At 37.0% G+C, this 15,194-nt stretch overlaps 1 protein-coding gene across 1 annotated transcript in view; it reads left to right on the top strand.

The window, feature by feature from the left end:
* The window catches only part of LOC136886745 (fatty acid synthase), a 367,163-nt gene that overhangs the window by 263,109 nt on the left and 88,860 nt on the right, over positions 1–15,194 (top strand). Inside the window, exon 24 of the mRNA XM_067159549.2 lies at positions 5,682–5,862. Coding sequence (XP_067015650.2) covers positions 5,682–5,862 — 181 coding nt within the window. The remainder of the gene's footprint in view (positions 1–5,681; positions 5,863–15,194) is intronic.

Here is a 15,194-nt window from a genome sequence, read left to right as displayed (position 1 = left end):
CTTTTCCTTTGTAGATCACAATTATGAGTGTCTTCCTCCATTATTCTGGAACTGACTTACGTTTTAGGCATTAATTGTATAGGCATGTTAGCGGATCTAGCAGGTCATGGAGTGTGTCTTTTAAATGTTCTATATAAATTCCATCAGGTCCAGCCACTTTGTCATTTTTCCCATTGCTTATAAGTTGGCTGACCTCCTCTGTTGTGATTGGGCACGTATCTTGGATGTTTGTCTGTTGCAGAGTGAAGCCATTTGTCCTTATGTCCGTTTCTCCAAGAAGATGACAAAAATGTGACTCCCATTGTGACATGTTTAGAAGACGAGTTGATGCCTGATTCTTTGAGTACTTTAAGATTTTATATGTATAGATTCATTAAACACACTGTGTACTTTTAACAGAGAATGGTTATAAGGTCCCTTGAAAGTTTTCATCGTTTGCATAGAAATGCAGGGAATTTATCCTCTCCTTACAATCAATCAAGTGGTACTGTGGACAATATAAGCTGCAGAGTGTACAGGAACACTGGGTTGAAGCGTGATGGTAACCTCGTTGGTGACAAATTCTGTGGTGAAAGCCATGCGCTGCAGTCCGCGTGAAGGCATGTCAGAGTTCAAAGTTGGGCTCTTTCCATACATCTGTGTTCATTGCAGGAGTTTCGTAGAAGTCTGGATCTACTGCTGCAAGCTTTTGATGTGTCTCATATGCCAGGGTGGATTCTAGATTATTACTTATCAATATCTCCCTGATGAAAATGTCTGTGTCTAAGTGATAGTTTCTCAATGCTCTTTATTTCAAATATGGATTTCATTGCTGCAGTGCATCGTTCCTCTATGTGTTTAGTAAACGTCTTCCCAGTTACTTGCAAGGTTAAGCCTAAATAACGATACGAGTTTACCAGCTCTAGTTTGTTATTGCCGCACTCAAAGACATCTTCTGTGGAGATATTTCCTCCTTGCCTGAATTTCATAACTTTTGTTTTGCTGGTATTTATCGCTAGATCATTTCTCAGAGACCATTTATTTAGCTTATTGAGTCCTTGCTGCAGGGATTTTCTGTTTTTTGATAGCAATATCATGTCATTAGCTTATACAAACATTGCAGTATCTACCGAGGCCACCTCACTGATGACATCGTGAGTCAACATATTAAAATGCAATGGGCTGAGAGAGTCCCCTTGGAGTATGCCATTAGTCTGGGTTATAAGTCCAGACCAGCCTACTTTATCACTAACCGTAAGCCAGTTAGAACTTAGTATATCTTCCAATAAGTGCAATAGTGGATTCCCTCGACCTAAGATAAAAGGTAGTTTCCTAAATAGAATTGTTCTGTTAACTCCATCTAATGCTTTCTATTTGTATAGATAAATAGGGCTATCCCACGATAAGAATCTGATGAGTCCTTTGGCCCTTATCCTTTATATAGCACCTGGATAATAGATTCCCTCCACCTCCTAAGGATTTCCCTCTGTACGATGCATTCATTGAATATTGCTGTCCATATAACTACAGTTAGAGAAACTGATTCTGTTAGAAGCTTTTAGAAGACACAAAATAAAACCAAAACATCATTAAAAGTAGCTTTCTGAACACATATTTCATAAGAATGGACTAATGTGTACCGAGCGGAGAAGCCGCGCTACGGCTCAGCTTGTCGGTCAAACGTCAGAATGCCACAACAACAATTGCAAGGCACAACAACAACAACAACATAGGAATAGAGTACAACATAAGAAGATGGCCCATTCACATCATAACAAATTTATCAAGTTGTCATCAATTTTAAAGTTCATTAATAGTTTTTAACTATAACTGTGACAAAAAAGTAACGTCTGTGTCCACAAGTTGCAAGCTAAAAACATTGGAACTTATATCAATTCCTTTGAAATAAGAACTAACACAAGAACGTAGTATAAGGTTAAATATTATGCCAAAACTTCATTGCGTTGGAATATATTTCCTCATTAAGTCTTATAAAATATTTTAACTTGGATCATCACCCATCATTGTCACTTGTACCATTTAGTTTAATTAAGTCATATCTCACATTTGAGTATGGCCTTGGCCATCAATATGTTAATGCTTCTCGCATCTAATCTAGTTCCTTACATAATGACTACATATCAAGTTAAATTCTTATATGTACCCAATAACACTTTTAATAGTCATAGATTAAATTTTAAACAGGTGCCTGGTTCGGTTTTGAGGTGATGCTATGGCTGATGACGCGCTTTAAAAGGGGCAAAACATGTACCATTTCATATTTTCATGAGGATTAAACCTTGATTTTATGATTGAAATGAAATGAAATGGCATATGGCTTTTAGTGCCGGAAGTGTCTGATGATATGTTCGGCTCACCAGGTGTAGGTCTCGTGATTTGACGCCCGTAGGCGAACTGCGCATTGTGATGAGGAAAAAACCAATGATGGTTAAAATTCCGACCCTGCCGGGAATCGAACCCCGGACCCCTGTGACCAAAGACCAGCACGCTAACCCTTTAGCCATGGAGCCGGACGATTATATGACTGATTGTATTGAATAGGTGGAAAAGAAATAAATATTATATTATTTTATATACATACCACTTAGTTGCGCAGCTCATCTCCTTTCTCCCAAGTCTTCCCAGCCCAAACTTTGCAACATTTTTGTAAAGCTACTCTTTTGTCAGAAATCACCCAGAACAAATCAAGCTGCTTTTCTTTGAATTTTTTCCAGTTCTTGAATCAAGTAATCCTGGCAAGGGTCCCATACACTGGAACCATGCTCTATTTGGGTCTTACCAGAGACTTGCATGCACTCTCCTTCACATCCTTACTACAACCTCTAAATACCCTCATAACCATGTGTAGAGATCTGTACCCTGTATTTACAATCCCATTTATGTGATTACCACAATGAAGATCTTTCTTTATATTAACTCCTAGGTACTTATAATGATCCTCAAAAGGAACTTTCACCCCACCAACACAGTAATTAAATCTGAGAGGACTTTTCCTATTTGTGAAACTCACAACCTGACTTTTAACCCCGTTTATCATTGTACCATTGCCTACTGTCCATCTCACAACATTATCGAGGTCATTTTGCAGTTGCTCACAATCTTGTAACTTGTTTATTACTCTATACAGAATAACATCATCTGAAAAAAGCCTTATCTCTGATTCCACTTCTTTACTCATATCATTTATATATTATAAGAAAATATAAAGGTCCAATAATATTGCCTTGAGGAATTCCCCTCTTAATTGTTACAGGGTCAGATAAAGCTTCGCCTACTCTAATTCTGTGAATTCTGTTTTCTAGAAATATAACCAATCATTCAATCACTCTTTTGTCTAGTCCAATTGCATTCATTTTTGCCAGTAGTCTCCCATGATCTACCCTATCAGATGCCTTAAATAGGTCAATCCTGATACATTCCATTTGACCTCCTGAATCCAGGATATCTTCTATACCTTGCTGGAATCCTACAAGTTGAGCTTCAGTGGAATAACCTTTCCTAAACCCTAACTGCCTTCTATTGAACCAGTTATTAATTTGGAAACATGTCTAATATAAACAGAAAGAATGCTTTCCCAAAGCTTACAAGCAATGCATGTCAAACTGACTGGCCTGTAACTTTCAGCTTTATGTCTATCACCCTTTTCTTTACGCAGAAGGGCTACTATAGCAACTCTCCATTCATTTGGTATAGCTCCTTCATGCAAACAGTAATCAAATAAGTACTTCAGATATACACATTGTAGCTGAGGCTATACTGTTATTGTCATCATCATCATCATCAGTGGTAGAGTGTTGGCCTCAAGATCCCAAGATAGTGGGTTCAAACCCAGCAGAGGCAGTCGGATTTTTGAAGGGCGGAAGAAAGTCCATTTGACACTCTCCATGTCGTACGATGTTGTCATGTAAAAGATCTCTGGCAACACATTTGGTGTTCACCCAACAAAATTCATTAAATACCAGCCATAGATGCCCAAGAGAGTTTCGGTTTACTGAGTCTGCCATCTAGTAGGCCTAGAGAAAAACGGAACATCAAAATTGATGAGCAGACAGCCAGATGGCATCAAATTGAAATGTCACATGGTAGCTGAGGCCATACGATTACGATTATTATTATTATTATTATTATTATTATTATTATTATTATTATTATTATTATTATTATTATTATTATTATTATTATTATTATTATTATTATTATTATTATTATTATTATTATTATTATTATTCCCTGGGATTTCTGCTAAACGATTCTTTGAACTATTGTTCCGAGTTCTTCCACTTGAAGGTTCTGAGGCAACAATTAACCCTAGTTTTCATTGTGTTGTGAAGAAAAAGCCATGCAAATACAAGAACGTCACTTTCATTCTGTAAAAAATATGGAAGTTCTCTTTTCCATTAGTAGACTATCAATTATATGCCTACAAAGTCAATGAAAGTAAACTAAATTCTTTTGAGTCTCCACTGTAAAGACTTGGAAATAATCTGAACTAAACTGTTGTAACAGCAAATTTTTAAAGAGACCGCTGCAGTTTCTTTGTGCTCACACATGAATTATCTGCTGGGTAAAGCGGAACTCAAACCTTCTGCATCACTGAGGCATTAAATACAGCTCACGAGGAGATGTTGAATAAAATTGGGAACCAATGACTGGCATTACATTATTGTTTACCAGCACTTAATCCTGGCAAATGCTTGAACATGGCTAACTAACACACAAGTTTACAAGGTTCATAGAGGGAGGTTACTGATTTTCTTGAAACAAATTATACTAACACTCATTTTCCAGGGACTGAACTGCACGGTCATCACCTCAGCACAAATTTACATAGAAGCACACCAGGTAAGGATGGCAGAACAGATACTAAGTCAAGGGCATTTAACAAGTTATGCGCATTCGTGCCGGTACCCAAGAAACAATTAAGCATATTCACTGATCTCATAATGGACCAGTTAATTGAAATTATGAATTTACTCCTTCAGGAAAAATATTTCAAGTTCACTACGGGAATCGAAATCTATACCATCGTTCCTGAGTCAACACAAAAACACTGCGGTAATAAGGTCGATGCAGACCACTTACACGAAATGGATTCCTTCTTCCTGAATCAACCAAATGTTTTATTCAGGATCAGGAGGAGATTAACACTTCTTTTCACATAATACCACACCATGTAGAATATGTCCAATAACGACTGGCAGATGTAACTTATGACTTAATAAACCAAGGAGGAGTACCAAGGTGAAGAAGTGGCCAAGAGGCCTGTGCGCAGTTAGTAGTACACTATGATTGAAAGTATAACAAGTGGTGGCAAGACGGAGATAATAATACGTAAATACATAATACATAAATATTTTAGAAGAGTGAAGATTATAGATGAGGTTGATTGTAGATGCAGAATAGATGTCGACTGGTGGTCGATATAAACAGTAGAATGGGCCGGACGTAGGAGCTTGGAGAATGGCAGAATGGTAATTAATTGTTATAAATTCCTATTATGGTGACCGTAGCTGTCTGAGTGTGAACCCAGCGACAATACCATCAGGTTAGCATGACCTCCCTCACTGTGAACCACAGTACTATCTTCATATCTACACATCTAGACAGTTCAGTGAGTAAATTTAAATTGAATATATTCTAAGTACATATGTATACATATAATTTTTATTGTTCTGTTGTAGCAATGGATATATTTACAAAAGACCAGAGTTTCCATGCAATTATGCTCGACATGTTCTTCAATGCTTCAAGTGAAGAAAAAATGTTTCTGTATGAACTTCTTCAGGAAGCCCTCAACGAAGGTTCAGTGAAACCTTTAGTGCGGACTGTGTTCGACATGAACAGCGTAGAGCAAGCTTTCAGGTATGAAGAAATTTATACTACAGGGTTATTCTAAATTAGTTACCTGAAAGATCAGTGAATTATTTTGAAACTACTCATTGAAATTTATTCAGATGTTTGTCAAACCTCGTGCCATATCATCAAGTTTTAAGCCTAGCTGACAGACTTCACTCCATCCACTCTCTTTTAAAAGAAGTGAAAAAAAAAAAACACAACGGTTCCACCTGATCGATACTGTTTATTTGCTTAAGACAAATTAAGAACTGTAGAACATGTTTCGTCTACTTTGTAGCCATCTTCAGCTACATATGTTTAGGCGTACCACATAATTAACTCATTGTGGACCGTGGACGGCGAAAGACGTTTAAGCTTGCCCCTATGCTGAGGGCCATGGACGGCGTAAGACGTTTAATGTTCCGCGCCAAGCAGTGCTGTTTATATTCGTCATCTATGCATTCTTACACCTTATTCAGCGTTATTAGTTGTAGCAGGAAGTTGGTTGACCTTCTTGAGATAACCCTCGCGTTGAGTGGGCTCATGTTTATCTTAGCTGTTTTAGCGGGAATATCTCAGCACTTCCTCGCACGTCAAGACGGTACTTGAGATTCCAATGCAGTGCGTGTCGTTCTTACTGAGTGTAGTATAATGGCTTATAAAACAAAGTTTCTTACGGAAGATTAATTATTAGATATTGTTCACAATGATTATTCTGGTGATGAACTTATTCCTGAAATAGACTCAGATAGTGAAAGTGAGAGTGACGAGGAAATTCCGATTCCCGAATCAGATAGGCCTATAGAGAAAAGTGAAGTGCCTGATACATATCATCCTAGTTATTGTCCACCCGTTCCGCCATTTAGAGTGAATTCAGGTATAAACGTTCAAATAGAAAATAAGCAGGATATTTTGAGTTACGTGAGTATTTTCATGAATGACGAATTTTATCAGTATGTGTGTGAGCAGACGAATCTATACGCGAGTCAAGTGATAAGTGCGGTGCCCCGGCCTTTCACAAAGAATTCGATCATGCAATCGTGGAAACCGATTAGTCCAAAATCCTGACATAAAATGCACTGGACCGAAGACCCTCTTTTTCATACCCCGATATTTTCCAATACAATGTTCCGAATATGCTTCCTTCATATTCTTTCATTTCTTCACTTCGGTGACAGTAATCATTATGCCGAAAATACAGATAGGCTGTATAAAATTAGACGTATTTTGAAACCTGTGACACCAGATATCACACCCTAAATATTTACTAGAGGTAAGCACAAAGTATCTTTTTCCTAACATTTATAGTTTAGGAGTAATTGTCAATTGTATTAAGTGATGCACGTCAAGAGGGCCGGGTATGAAAATGGCTGGTCCAGGCATTCAAGTGTCCCGCTCAGAAGCAGGTACTGAACGTGTTAACAAGGACACATTCCTGTTATCTTATTGTTAAAATGCACATTAAAAACATTTTTTTAAAATGTAAACTTAATTATACTCATTTTTAACTTAATTATACTTGAGCACTCTTGCTGTAGATCTACTTCTACATGAGCTATTTTTAATTCAAGAAAAGTGTCATAAGTGTTACAATTGTGTTGACTTCTTGCCATTTTTCTCTCGGCTGTTGATGACATCGACATATATCGAAACCGGTCCCATAACATATTAAATATGTTGCTACATTAATTCGTGCAACAATATTATTGTATTGAATAAGTGGAACATCTTTCTCTTTTTAGCATTGTAATTATTAGTTTAATACGGATCAGTGACGAAGTTTTTAACTTTAAATGATCGATTCGTGGGAACGGGCTGTGTGGCACACCAAGATAAAGGACAATGATGCCCTTGTGTATCAGACCACATTGTGGAAGCCGTGAGAGGAATGTATGCACGAAGTCCAAAGAAGTATACACCTACAGCAAGTTTATGATGTTGACTGCAGTGTAACAGGTACAGGTTGCAGTTGGGTCAGGCGTTGAGTGCCTATGACAAGCAAAAAGGGTAAGAGTTCTGTGTGGACATGATGAACAGGAGGGAAGAAGACAATATTTTTCTCAATAAGCTTCTGTACAGTGATGAGATGACCTTTCACCTTAGTGGTACAGCAAACTAACACAATGTGACATCCCCATGAGCTTCTTCGAAAGATCAACACTGCGTTTTCTTGAGTAGATGCGGACATGCTCATGCGTATCTGGGATAAACTTTCGTACAGGTGGGATATCTGCAAAGTGACAAAATAGAGCCACATCAAAAATCCATAAAACACTGCAAACAAATCTTGACGGTTATGTCAATTTATACATTGAAAATAAACAACGTAAGTTAGTTATGTATATAGAGCTATTTAATGTTATTTTCAGGTGCCGTAACTAATTTAGAATAACTCTGTATATCTCATTCCTTTCTTCTTAAAACATCGCACACGACCGACCGACCCTGATTTACATTTAGGGCTGTTGTCCAGGTGGCAGTTTGCCTGTCACTTTATTTACCTAGTCTTTTATGAACATCTTCCTTGGTAAATTATTCCAATCCCTAATTCCTCTTGCTATAAATGAGTATTTGCTCCATTTTGTCCTCATATTATGATCTTTCCTACTTTTGAAAACTCCACTCAAGTTTATTTGTCTACTAATGTTGTTCCATGCCATCTCTCAGTTGAAAGCTCGGAACATACCACTTCATTCCGATATGTAACGCTCTCCAGGAAACCTTAAGTGGCGTGACAAAATTTTACTTTCTCTCTCTACTTTTTTCTTTTTTACAGTTTGTTTTACGTCGCATCGACACAGATAGGTCTTATGATGACAATCGATGGGATAGGGAAGGGCTAGGAGTGGGAAGACATTAGCTGAGGCCTTACTTAACACAGCCCCAGTATTTGCCTGGTGTGAAAATGGGAAACTATGGAAAACCCTCCTCAGAGTTGTCGACAATGAGGTTCGAACCCACTATCTCCTGGATGTAAGCTCACAGAAAATTTTACGGTATAAAGGAAAAAGGCTATAAGGGCAAGAAATATCTATTTTTAGATTTGAATGGCATCTGTTAGCCTGATCCTTGAACTACATGATGAAAGCAGTGACAGTAATGTCACCATATGGAAAACTCTTCAAAATAGCCTTGCAATCATGCTATGCTGTCTGACAAAACCGCCGTACCTTAAGTTGCAAAGGCGATTTAACATTGACAGCTTAACGTATGGTTTCTTCAATGATGTTCCTACATTGTGTTCTTGTATCAAAATATGAAATAACCAGCTTGTGCATCAAGATAACGTATGGTTACATTTACTGGGCTACATATTTTATAGTGGGTAATAACAGCCGAGAGGATGCGTCGTGCTGACCACACGACCCCTCGTAATCTGCAGGCCTTCAGGCTGAGCAGCGGTCACTGGGCAGGCCAAGGTCCTTTCAAGGGTGTTAAGTGCCGTGAGGTTAGTTTGGACTGCCTGCATAGGAGCTCAGTCATAGAGCTGTAATTTGTTTCTTCGTGCTGATAATTGCGTCGCACAAAATAAAAATAACATTATCATGTGGAGAATAATGTCAGATTTATATGAAGAAATAACAATTTCTTTTCTGCCAGTAGGTTGTAGGTTTTTTTGGTTGCTTGTTGCTTTACGTCGCACCAACACAGATAGGTCTTAGGGCGACGATGGGATAGGAAAGGGCAAGGAGTGGGAAGGAAGCGGCCATGGCCTTATTTAAGGAACAGCCCCAGCATTTGCCTGGTGTGAAAATGGGAAACCACGAAAGGAAGTATCATGTGACATGTATTCTTCTCTGACAGTCACACTCCTAGGTCAAAACTTCACAAAACTGTCATCATTGGAAAAGAAACTAACTGGTGAGCCGCTAGTAAATATGTATGATTGGAAACATATTTTCCCTGCTCTTTGTAGCTAAAAAATTCCTCAGATCACATTTTACTGTGAAAAAAGGATATGTCCGGGGTCATTATGTGGCAAAAAAACTGGATGGTCATACTGTAATTGTGAGGAATTGTGAGGCAGATAATCTCCCTCAGAAACTACCTAAGAAGTTGGAAGTTAAAGGCATGGCTGCAGAAAGGACAAAATATCTGTTTGACAACATTCACGAATACTGCACAGCAGATACAAGGGATATGTAGTGCCCACAGCCAGGCGACATTAATGTCTCTGAACCTGGGGCAAGTAGCGAGACAGACTGTGTGCACAAAACAAAAAGTCATACATAATTAAGAATATTCCAGAAAAAAGAGCAATAATTTAGTTTTGTTGTACAGGATACAAGATAGATTAGTCATGTAAATCCTTAATTTGATACTGACTGTATGTAGTTTCTGAATGATCTTTTAAAATATCCAACATTATTATTAGATATTATTATTATTATTATTATTATTATTATTATTATTATTATTATTATTATTATTATTATTATTATTATTATTATTATTATTATTATTATTATTATTATTATTATTATTATTAACATTAGCATTTCTACTATTATAATAATTATTGTATCCTAATCTTCTTTGTATATCTTAAGGCAGAACGGAGATTAAAACTTCCTGTTTCACTTTTTCAAATTTGGAACATGTTTAGACATTTAATTTTTGGAGAATAAAACTCCTAATTATTTATGAAAATGATTTCAATGTGCAAAGCTGATATTCCATTATCCAGTGAAACAGTCATATTTTCTTAAATCCTTAATATACAAAGGGTGTTCTATATATAATGCAACACTTTTTTCTAAAAGCAGGTTGGTTTTATTGAGGACTTAGATACACCATATTATTCCCCAATCCTTTTGCTACAATACCCTATTTTTCAAGATAAGCTCTCTTCAATGCTATGGCCTTATGCCACCATAATGTGAGGGCCTGTATGCCTGCACGGTACCACTCAACTGGTCAAAGTCAGAGCCAACGTCGTTCTGCATCGATAACTTCCCCGTCATTCATGTAGTGCTTTCCGTGGAGTTCATCCTTCATTGGGCCAAACAAATGGAAGTCAGAAGGCACAAGATCCGGGCTGTAGGGTGGATGAGGAAGAACAGTCCAGATTAGACAGGTTTGCCCAATCTTGTTGTCTCGCCCAACGACTCACCGTGCTTTTGTCCACTGCCAGGTCTCTTTAGACAGTCTGCAAGTGGCTATGAATATCTCTGATGTCGTTTTCCACCGAAAGAAACTCAATAACTGCTTTCTGTTTGGTATGCACCTCCATTACCCATACCATTTTGAAGGCTAGTTATAGCGCTGCCACCTATCAGAAATTAATGAAAATCTATGAGACAAAGCGAGAATATTGAAAGATGGCCCAAACGAAATTCCAGTTTTAAAAAAAATTGAAATTGGCCAAGAAATAAAATGTGTTGCATTATATCTTGAATGCCTGTCATATTTTCGGAGTACTATACACCATTTTCCAACTGATTTTCTTAAAATTCAATATCAAAATCTTCTAAGTTCCATAAAATGATCAGTTTTTAAGCTATAGACTTCTGTTTTTCACAAAAATTTACCTACTATCAAAATATACAATAAACCAAAAATGAGATTTTTTGTGACTTAAGGTATAGTTTCCTGGAGAACATCACATATAAATATTCCAGGTAACTCATTCCTGGTTGCCAGTGTTTCACTACAGAATGCCAATTTGGTCTTGTCAGTTGGTAACTAGCACAACTACCAAGGTGCATGGCTAGTGCCTATAGTGGAGGCCACTGTGTAGGTTACTTGAAGCCACAGGCAGTATCAATGCTCTATGAGAGACTTGGTCTCTATTACTAAAGTGATGCCTGATGCTGGAAAATTTATAATTTCATTTTTATTGGTGTTATGCATTCACTTAATCAGACACATATTTCAGGTTCATATACTGCTTAGTCATGCAGGTCGTCTTCCTTACTCCCAAGTCTTCCAGCCCAACGTTTGCAATATTTGTGTAACTCTAAAATTTTGCCAAAAATAACCCAGCTGAAATTGTGCTGTTCTTCTATGGATCTTTTCCAGTTCTTGAATCAAATAATGCTGGTGAGGGTCCTATACACTGGAACCACTTTTTTTTTTTTTTGCTAGTGCTTTACGTCACACCGACACATATAGGTCTTATGGTGACGATGGGATAGGAAAGGCCTAGGAATGGGAAGGAAGAGGCCGTGGCCTTAATTAAGGCACAGCTTCAGCATTTGCCTGGTGTGAAATTGGGAAACTACGGGAAACTATCTTCAGGGCTGCCGACAGTGGGATTCAAACCCACAATCTCCCGGATGCAAGCTCAAAGCTGTGCGCCCCTAACTGCACAGCCAACTCACTCGGTGAACCATACTCTAATTGGGATCTTACTGGTGACTTATATCCTCATAACCATATGAAGAGATCTCTAAGCTTTATTTACAATCCCATTTATGTGATTATCCCAGTGAAGATCCATGACCCTCATAACCATATGAAGAGATTTGTAACCTTTATTTCAATTCCATTTATGTGATTATCCCAGTGAAGATCCATGAGGTACTTTCACCCCCATCAGGACAATAATTAAAACTGAGAGGCCTTTTCCTCCCAGTGAAACTTAAAAGCACCATGAGGTATACAATAATAATAATAAATCATAACAGTTGCCAAGGTAAATGAGGTCAATACTCTAAAATACATAGCAAACCCGACTACTGTAATGGTGAGTGCACTCATCTGAATGTAGGTATTATAATAATGGTCGGGAAACAGTTGGATTGTTTCCAAATCTGATACATGTCTTTCTTGGATACACATAATTAACTGTTAACTTTTTGGGTGATTGCTGGACTGTGGAAAGTAAGTTTATTGGATAAAACTTTCATGTTGACTGTTTATTTTCTATAATTGTGACTAAAAATGATTGAACCTTCTGCAGTTTCAACATTAATATTCCTAAGATGTACAAAATTAACTGCGAATGTTCATACAAGGGAGTATCCTCTTTGGATAAAACTCCTCGATTAGCAGTCGTACAGTGCATGATTGTCTTAAACAAAGTAAAATATAGACTAAACAAAGAAGAAGGTAATGAAGATTGATTAGCCATTTTTGCCAACAACATCCATTTCACAATCGGGAAGATGAACCATCTTAAAGTAACAGCAGATAAATTAGGACTGGAAATATCCTTGGAGAAGACAAAGTACATGACAAACATCAGTGACACACCAGACTGGAAAACAGACCATGAAAAGACTGGAAGATTGTAGGATACTATCCTCATTTTTCCGTATTGAAAGTCAGTTAAAGTAGAACAATAAAAGTTTGATTTCCACCTATTCAATACTTTAAAAGCAATTATAAAATTAGGATCTCATCCTTATTTTATTGCTAAATTATTAAAAACATAGGACATGTTTCGTTCAATTATTGAACATCTTCAGCTACATACATTTTTAACAAGGTTAAAATCGGTAAAATTATTCTAATAACTTGCAACTTATTGTTTACTGCTAACAGACTTAATCATAATAACTATTAAAATTCTTTTGAATATAAAACATTATATATTACGTCGTCTTATTAAAACAATATTACTATTTGTAGTGTTTGAAACCTTTGAAATCTTGTTCTAAATTTGAATATAATGTCACTGGAAAATTCAAGAATTTTAAGTACGTGGGTGAAGTAATCTAACTGTTGATAGCATGCCTTATTTTTTTGCGATACTTTCCACTTCAGCATTTAAGAACAATTACATTATTTATTCTACTCTATTTTTAGGGCCGATGACTTTCGATGTTAGGCCCCTTTAAACAACAAACAAGCAACTCTATTTTTATTTCTCTAATAGAAAATCTTGTCTGTTCACGAGGAAGATGAGATTGGTTTCTGAAACATAAATAATTGTACCTTATTTTCTTGACATAACAAAAGACCAAAAGCTTATTTTCATGTTTACAACATAATTTGTACTTATGATTCTTTTAGGTTGCAACATTATTAATAAGCATTGTTGATTTTGTGGACTTTTAAAAAATCATCTAAAATAGTGTTTTCTTTTACTAATGACTTTGCAAAGTGTGGTATAAACAATTCCTAAATCTCCAGCTGAAGACATGAAGAGGCTAAATGACATGTAGGGAAACTCCAGGATCAAGCTCAGCCCCACCCTCCCCCAAACATTCCATGTGATATGTATGGACATATGTTTCATGCCACAAAATTGAGCTACTAAGTCATATGAAACTAGACTGTGTTTGAGAAGGGAAGGGGAAGAAACAGGAGGGGCAAACTGCCAATAAGGAAACGTCTGGTGTCTGCTGAGCATCTTTGAGTACAGATAATATTGCTATGTAATGTTTTGAGATTAAAACAGTCATGGAAAATACATCCACAACAGCACCCAGACTTCTCCCTACTAATTTTTATTGTCAGAGTTTTTGTTTTCATTCCATACTCTTTGAACTTATTTCTCCACATAATGAGTTTGCTTTGTACTTTGTCCTCTGTTTCATTTCATATTGCTACATCATCCACAAACACCAAAGTCTGGACTGTAGGTCTCCATTTCCTACTCCTTTTAGGTCTTTCAGAATGTTACCCATAACTGCTATGAAGAGAAGAGGTGAGAGGGTACATCTTTGTTGTACTCCCTTGGTTGTGTCAAAACCATTCAGAGTATCCTTTTCCAATATGGACACAATTGGTATACAACGTTTGAATCTTGCTGATGAGATACTCGGCTATTCCCAGTTTTCTAAGACTCTTCCAGACGAGAGATGTAGGGACACTAACATGTGCCTTTTCAACGTCCATAAACACAATAATAAGGTCTTTTCCTCTTTTCCAATATTTTTCTGCTATCATCCTCAAGACAAATATCTAATCTGTTGTTCTCCTGTCAGCCCTAAATCCATGTTGTTCCTCTAAGATGGACTCTAGTATTGCTCACACTCTGGTGCCAGTTATCTTCTCCAGAATCTTCTGCTATATCTTACAAGTTGAGCATCACAGGAATAATATTTCCCAAACCCAAACTGCCTTCCATTAAAACCAATTAGTAATTTCACAAACATGTCTAATATATTCAGAAAAAATGCTCTCCTAGAGCTTCTATGGAACACATGTCAAGCTTACTGACCTGTACAGGACTGGCGACAAGGGGGTCTGGGGGGTAGGGGGGCAGAGGGGGACAAATGCCCAGGCCCAAAATATTTAAAAAATGAATTAAAAATAAAAATGTAAATGCCAATAAGAATACAAAATGTTGTTGTTTAAACAGTGAAAATAAATGAAAGTTTACTCCATAAATACACCAAAATCCTCACTTTGAAGGTTACACCAAAAATACACCAATGTTACAGCAAAATTACACCAATATTGTAACA

Source organism: Anabrus simplex, chromosome X, assembly GCF_040414725.1.
Source record: "Anabrus simplex isolate iqAnaSimp1 chromosome X, ASM4041472v1, whole genome shotgun sequence".
In the NCBI taxonomy this organism is placed as follows: domain Eukaryota; kingdom Metazoa; phylum Arthropoda; class Insecta; order Orthoptera; family Tettigoniidae; genus Anabrus; species Anabrus simplex.
Note: the sequence above shows the minus strand (reverse complement) of the source record. Positions and strands in the feature narration are given on the sequence as shown.